The following is a 7,944-nucleotide window of genomic DNA, read 5'->3' on the forward strand; positions in this document are numbered from 1 at the left end:
CATTTGTTACACCTTTGAGATCCCATATCAGGGAGCTTTACTGGCACACATAATTGATTTCTCTCCTTACTGTGGGTGAAGTGAGATATAAGTGGGAAGCGGGATTTTTTTTAAATTTGCATATTCTCTCATTCTTTTCTGGTCAAAGAAATTTGAAATTGAACTATTGTTCACTTTGCTTGAAATCCCCTTCACCCTCTGTCCAACAAAACCACTTTCACATAGCAGCTACACGCACAGAAGACCACGTATGACACATTCGCCACATAGATGGACACGTAGGTGAAGAGACACGTGACTCGTATACATTTTCTCAAGATGGAGTCAGATTAAATCCTGTGTTGATCCCGTTACAAACACCGCCATCTCGCCAAAACTACCAAAACTGCCAAAATTAAAGATAATTAACAAAATAATTACAAACGGTGTGAAAACTTCAGTTAGAGGAGAAGAGCAAAAGGGCGGCCTTGATGCATTTGTAAGTGTTTTTTTTTAAGTGAACATCTGTGTTTGCTTAAAAGTCCTGATGTCATGTTTGCTTCTTTACGCTATGTTTTGACCATGGCTGGTTCTGCATCAGTGCACCAAAATCTCTTAAATACATTTAGTGAAATGAGTAAAGGGTTTACTTCCCAAATGATCCTAAACAACACAAGGACTTTTAGCTGGATTCACTCAGACCATCAGTTCTCTGGCTGTTCCTAACTGCAGACAGCCAATTCTGGTGTAGCTCTGGCATCCAAGAAAATATAGAAATAAATGAGGACATGAACAGGAAAGCGAAAGAAAATATACAGAAATACTTTTAGAAATGATATTAAAAAAACATTCAGATGCAAATTAAAATAGAAATATTGGGTTATGTTGTGCAGTCCCCAAAATAAGAAAGGCTTACATTTATTTTCGACACGTTCACCACATTACTGGAGCCATTTACTTACATATTTATTTATTTTAACTTTGGCAGCTTCAGCCATCCATACATTTCATCATTTTCAGAATATGTCAACACGTACTGCATGGAAAAAAAGTGATCAGCCTCTTTTTTCCTCCTGATTTAATGGAACCTAGAAGATTTCATCTGCTGCCACACACATTTTGAGGCCTTCAGCTTGACTTTATACTGAATTTTTCTATCTCCTTTTTCTATCTCCTTTATCTCTGTCCTCCATAGATGTAGTGCAGTTTTGTACTTCCAAGGGTTAAATGTAATGATGGAACCTCTATGTCACTGTACGGCCTTTTCTGCACAGTGTGAAGGGAAGGGAACCGGTGCTGTATAAATCAAACAGAAGTGAGAAATGTAATTGAACACTGTGTGTTTTGTGTGACTAAAAGTCTTGTGAAAAACTGTGAAGCAACTTGTGGGGAGCGCTAAATGAGTACAATATCTGGAGTGAGAAGCAGAGTGATGTGTCCTTTGAAGCCGTGAACTACACTCAGAAAACCACAGCTGAGAAAAAAAAGAGACATGTGACCTTCTAGATAATAGGATTTTTTTTCTGCACTCTTGAATTGCCAAGTGTTTGTCAGAGAAGCTAAAAGTCTTTCGGCGTGGTGCAGCTTGTGTGTGACGAAGGAAGAGCTGTCTTTTATTACTTACATCTTTACACTGATAAAAAACAAAAGCATTTACACAATAAATGTAATAAGTGCTCATATTTTTTGAACATTTGAATCAACATATGGAACTGAGGATTAGGATATAAACAGCGGCTACAGCAGGGACCATTAAGTACAAATATATGCATGAAAAAGGAGGTAGAAGTGCTCCTGCATTAACATTTTACAGGCCATCTTTTCAGATGACTACAGTATGACTAAAAACACCCTGAAACCCGTTACACTCGTATAACGTCTCCCTCTCTAACACACACACACCCACAGAGACACACACACTCAAACGCATACACACACACACACACACACACACACACACACACACACACACACACACACACACACACACACACACACACACACACACAAGGCAGAGAGTGATAGCTACTTTATGAATTCATTTCTGACACTACTTATATGAGTTAATCTGCTCTGTTTTTCTCATGCAGAGCTGGTGTTGTGCCTGAAATCTACTTCAACTCTAGGCGGTGCTCGCCACGGGCTATGTGGGAAGAAAACTCGTAACGGTCCCGACTGCGGTGGCCACACACGTTACACTCGAGCGGATCGCGGAAGCCGTGGCACCCCATGTGGATGGTGAACATGACGTAGTCCAGGAAGATCACCCTGCAGTGGCCACAGGGGTACACGGCCCCGGGCACGGGCTCCCCGTCAGCTCGCATCACTCGCAAAGCCTCCAGAGGCGACAGGGGGATGGGCTGGGTGTGCGGGTGAGGCATGCCGTTTTGGGAATTCAGCCCCCCAAGCAGGTGGCCTAAGCTGTACATGACAGGCTGGGATATCTGGGCGTTGTCGTTGTGGTAAGAGTCCATGCCAAGGGGAGGCTGGGAGGCGTGAGGGATTCCCAGGAGCGGCATGGCCATCTTGTGGCCGTTGGTGAGGCCCATGGGGTTGATGTCGCCGCGGGCTAACGGGATGGGGTAGGGCCTGTGGGAAGGCGGTTGGTCACCATCGGGGCCTGGGTGGATCGGTTGTTGCTGGTGATGCCCGTCTGGCCCCGGGGAGCCCGACGGAGGATCCTTGACATCAGTTCGGTGGACCAGATCCCTGTTAAAGCTCAGGTCCAGGCACACGCCGTTGTCGCCTAGACGACAAGAAAGAGCTCAGCACTAGGAGACTTTGCAAACTTCATCCAGCAGCACGGGCAGAGAAACAACACAGGAAGCAAGCAGCAGTTAAAACAGATGGAAAAGATTTAGACCCTTACTGGGTTTCTCGCTCCGCCGTGGAGTCGAGCACAAAATGTGCCCCCCGAGGGCGAGAAAAAGCGAAAACCTGGAAGGCGCCAGGTCGACGGGACAAAAGCAGCTTTAAAGCCTGGCAGCATCCCGAGGCAGCAGTTAGGGACAGGGAGGAAGCATACGACGCAGATGAAGGCCTCTGTAGTGCAGCTGGTGTAATGACAGAGAGACACCTGCTCACGTTTCTCGCCTCGCGCCTTGTTTGCTCTCTGTGGTTACTTCTCTTTTTCCTCCTGTGGTTGTCATATTGAAAGATCTCACTTCATTTGTAAACCTGATGGAGATGTAGGAGGGTTTTTTTTTTTAATTGCCAAAACACTCATGCTTTTTGCGAGCAGCTCGAATCTCGATTGCGAAACTACAACTCAGTGTTAGTCTTAACCAGAAAGGTGAGAGCAAGCTATTGAAAATCGTTGTGCGTGTGTGCATGTATGTGTATATGTACGCCCATAAAGTTTGGGAAATCACTGTGGCAAGTCAGCCATTTACCGAAACTGATACTTCTGATAATTATCAGCTCAAATTATCTCAGATCAAATCAAAACACAAGCAGTTAGTAATCGAACCCAGAGGTTTCATGTGCATGACACTCTATTTTATTAACCGTGCATGATTACCAATACCCACCGATGACACAATTCCTGCAGAGAATTTGGGGCAGTGGGGACCACTCTGTGGCGTGTGCAGGTATGAGGCAGGTGGTCTGCCCTCAAACCCTCTTTGGCGAGAGATGAAGGCCAGCAAAGACAGACAGACAGACAGACAGACAGACAGACAAGTAGCTCAGACAGACAACTTCAAATTCTGTATTGTGCAGCATAAAAGCGCAGCAAAAAGCAAAATGACAAATGATACGTATAAAAGCTGGAGCCAGTAAATATTCCTTAAAGATATAAAAGCACATTTTTAAAGAGAAATCTGAGCGCTTCCATCGGCCTGAGGTGCTTATACCCTTACCTGTAAACTTCTGTGGCATTGAACTCTTCCGCTTGGCTACGTTGCTGGCGAGCCTGTCGAGCAGCAGCGCACGCTCAGTACCCATCTGAGTCCTGGATGTGTGGCTGTCCTCTGCTTGGCAGCAGAAGAGCACAGAGAGAGAAAGAGAGAGAGATAAGGAAATGAAGACTCTCTTTTTGATCAGGCAGTGTCATGAGTGCACAGCTGTCCATCAGCCTTTGAAGTCACAGAGTTTTAAAAAAAAAAAGGAAGAAACTCGAAAAACACAGCAGCTGCTTGCTCGAATCGCAGTTACACCGGGAGGAACGAGATATTAATTTGAGAGCAGACGCTCCTTTGACCTCACTTCCTGGTTGCTTTTTTACTTCACCAGCACAGGAGAGGAGACCACAGGATGAGGATGTACTTCCTCACCACTACGGCACTATCAGGCATAAAGTTACGACATTTGGTGACCACAGAAACAGAGCATTGTCTGTGTGTTGCAACTATGCTGTTGTCCTCTAGTACATAAAGGCTTTTCTGTTTTTTTATTTGGAGGGAAGGGGGAGGTAAGGTGGTGTGCATTTGTGTTCCTGCTTGTGTCGGGTGGCTGGGCTGAAGCATTTGCCCTACATTATTTAGCTTCCCCTTTGATGGTAGAGAGATGAGAAGCGGTCTTCTGCACGCTGAGCCTGTACGCCACAGCAGCCATAACCCGTTTAGCTGTAAGTGCGGGGTAGTAGCCATAAGCTTGTTATTTTTAATGGGGCTATAAAAACAGGATCTGTTAAGTGTGCACCTGCACGAGTGTGTGCATTTCTGCACGAGCTGCAGAAATGCACACGCTCTTCGTAACATTAACACCTATATGTGCATGTGTGAACCGAGTGTCCCTCGGAGACATGTTGGAGTCTTCTTACAAGCGTGGTGGTGAGACAGTGTGTGCGCGCCGCTGCTCACCTCTGTCGGCGGGACCTTTGCTCTGAATGTACACATGGCACCTCTCTCGGTGCTCCTCCAGCGAGCTGCGCTGCTTGTAGCTGCGACTGCAATGGTTGCACTTGAAGGGCTTCTCTACTGCGAGGCAGAGGTTTCAGTTAAACACTCAAACACATCAACGGCATGAAGCAAGTATTACTTCGTTAAGCACGCGGTTTCGTACAAAACTGATGATGGTGTGCATATTGGAGGCCGTGCAGGAGAAACACGTGAACTGAAAGTGAATGAGTAAGTTTCCAGAGGTGAATGAGTAAGATAATCATATGTGATGTGTGTAACCATATGAGAATGCATGGCAAGGTGTTACTGGAAAAGCCATGCAGCCTCAGCAGACCTCAGATTCAAAAGGAGTGAGAAACCAACCAACATGGTACTGTACGCAGGTGCATACAGTATCAGAGCTTATCAGTGTGAGTGAATGAGTGTGTGCGTGTGTGTGTGTGTGTGTGGCTGCCTGGTACCAGAGTGGGTGCGCAGGTGCCCGCTCAGAGCGTCACGTCGCCGGCAGGCGTAGCTGCACATCGGGCATTTGAAAGGCTTCTCCCCGGAGTGCAGTTTGATGTGGCGAAGCAGGTTTCCCTTCTGGGTGAAGGAGGCCCCACACTGAGTGCAGTGGAATGGCCTCTCGCCTGAAAAAACACAGCGTTTGAAACAATCCTGCACGTTCTCACACGACACCGGCTTCTTTAATCACACAACTTATTCTGATTTCGACCACCTGCTGTGAGGCTCCTGTAAGCAAAAAAAACCAAAATGCTGTGGTATTCTTATGTTCTTGTTGGGTGGAAATTTTGCAATAGCTCAGATATTTGTTGGCTTCTATTTTTTTTTTTTTTTGGGTGACTTTAGTTGTTTTCTTGTTCCTACGATGAATTGCAGAAAAACACAGAATCATTCACCATCTTTAAAAGGGGAAGAAAGTAACGTCCAAACCTAGAAAAGACTGTTCTCACGGAGAACTCAGACCGCACAATTGCCAAGCAGATTGTGTATGACTTCCCATGTCAGAAACAAAGCCTCACAGGTGCCAAATGAAGACTAGCACTGCTCGGCTCTACTCGGTGAAATGCAGCTCTAATGTTTGTATGTTTTACAACAAAAGTTGCGATTAAATGTCACAGACACACACGAGCCTTTCAAGTAAGCGAGTAACTGCATCAGACGGTGGATCATGGTTATTACAGGGAGTATGGTCGCCTCAGTGTCTTCACTTCTTAACCATCAGATTTCCTCACGTGTAGTGGATTTTCCTCAATTTCTCTCCTCAGCTCGCCCACTGAGGTCTAACAGTAACCTGAAATTACAGTTTGTTCCACGCCCCCGCCCAAGGACATGAGGTGATTGAGCTTTTCGAGGCCATAGCAGGCGACCTGTGGAACGCTCTGCTTCACCTCTGAGGTTTTCCGATTCTGTCATCTCTTTTAAAAGTCAGCTAAAGTCACTTGAGCACTTAAGTAACATGCTTCCCCCAGCTAAAGTCATTTCTGCCTTTGAATCCGTGTACTGCTCTAGACTCGGTTTCATTGGGGCAATTGTGCGTGTTTTTAATCTATCTTCTTTTATCTGTGGGTAAAAAGTGCCATATAAATAAGTATAGCTTGCTTTCATGTTTAAGTACCCTATCTACCCTATCATAACCGTAACCCCAACACAAATGTTTTTTTACTAGAATATTTTTCTGACTAAGATTTGAGAGTTTCAAAAGCCTAAAATCACATAATCCCACAGCACAGAATTATAATAATTGTCAGCGATGACTTAGAGCTAAACTCTGCTTTGTTAGTCAGACTGATGGAAGACGGGACAAAAATAATCTTCGTGACTCATTTTGAGGACATTTAAAATGTAGCAACAAGAGAGTTTGTGACCTTCTTTCACGTTTTTGATATTTTTTGTGCGCCGTCGATAACTCGATATTTCAGTTCTATGGATAAGATGACAGAAAATGTGTTTCATGAGTAATCCCATGAGTGGGATGAATATTATTTTCCATGCTATAACTCGGCTCTCAGCACACTGGTTAGGTCATCACTTCAGACCTTTAGAAATCTGTCATTTATTTCAGGATTTTAGGGCAGAACGATAACTGCAGCAGCAGTCTGATGCGCTGACCTATCTGCTACTGCGATCAAATCACACAGTTAGTGCATGTGGGGACTATATGAACAACAATAGAGGCTATTTCACAATCTGTCAGTTAGCACACGATTGTGTGTTCTTAATCGCTTTGACAGAGTCAATAAAAGGAGACCTCAGGGCCATCAACAGCGCAGCGATTGCACAACTGCGATCTTTGAGGTCAGCGTCCCTCTGCTTACCCGTGTGGCTGCGCTTGTGCACCAGCAGTACGTTAATGCTGATGCAGGACAAGCCGCAGATGTCACAGCTGAGCTTGCCTGTTGGCTGGATGCGAGGCGGCCCGGCTCCAGGTGCGTAAGCGCCTTCCGCGTTGGCGGCAGACGCCGCTGCGCTGGTGTCGGGGAGGGCCGTGCTGTCGTAACGCGAGTAGTCCACCAGCGACAGGTCCTGCGGCTCACTCAGGCCATCTCCCTCTTCGTCCCCTTCCATGTCCCTCTCCTCATCATTCTCTTCCTCTGTCCTCTCCTCATCAAAACCTTCCTCCATCCCGTCCTCACTGCCTCCCTCTGCTTCCTCTTTAGGGACAATCTCTTGGTCTTTTTCAGCCTTGAGAAGCTGCTCGTTATCTTCCGTCTCCTCAGCCTCGGTCTTTATCACACCTGAGCAAAGTGGAAGGAGGGGACAACCAAAATATGCATTTGGAGAGTCATTTCACAGGAATGTGTAGAGCATTTTCCAAAAAAGGAGCTAGATAAGCTGTGAGCAGAATGTGGAACACAGTCACGTCTTTACTTCTACATTTGTATTTAAGGTCGATAGCAAGATATTAGTACTAGCACATCTCCAAAGTGTGGGTAGCCTAATTTGGGCCGATGCATAGTGTCACAGAGAGATTCAGAAGATGTGTGCTTGAGATAAGGCAAAGGCATTTCCTCTACACAGCGGCTAGAACCAGGGCAGGAGAGAGAGAGAGAGAGTGAGTGAGGAGGCGCCTCAGACAGACAACACTAATTCCTCATCTGCTTTAAAGAGTCATTTCAGACCG

The 7,944-nt window shown here is 45.7% G+C and overlaps 1 protein-coding gene across 5 annotated transcripts in view; it reads right to left on the minus strand.

The window, feature by feature from the left end:
* Window positions 1–932: 932 nt before the first annotated feature.
* Window positions 933–7,944, minus strand: part of LOC116320248 (zinc finger protein Aiolos-like) — an 85,890-nt gene continuing 78,878 nt past the window's right edge. For all 5 annotated transcript variants that reach the window (XM_039613327.1, XM_039613328.1, XM_039613326.1 and 2 more), the window contains 5 exons: window positions 7,139–7,558; window positions 5,282–5,449; window positions 4,782–4,898; window positions 3,840–3,950; window positions 933–2,725 (listed from right to left, as the gene is read on the minus strand). In XM_039613327.1, the coding sequence (XP_039469261.1) occupies window positions 2,091–2,725; window positions 3,840–3,950; window positions 4,782–4,898; window positions 5,282–5,449; window positions 7,139–7,558 (1,451 nt within the window). In that variant the 3' untranslated portion in view covers window positions 933–2,090. The remainder of the gene's footprint in view (window positions 2,726–3,839; window positions 3,951–4,781; window positions 4,899–5,281; window positions 5,450–7,138; window positions 7,559–7,944) is intronic.

The sequence above is a fragment of the Oreochromis aureus genome, linkage group 6, assembly GCF_013358895.1.
Source record: "Oreochromis aureus strain Israel breed Guangdong linkage group 6, ZZ_aureus, whole genome shotgun sequence".
Lineage (NCBI taxonomy): Eukaryota > Metazoa > Chordata > Actinopteri > Cichliformes > Cichlidae > Oreochromis > Oreochromis aureus.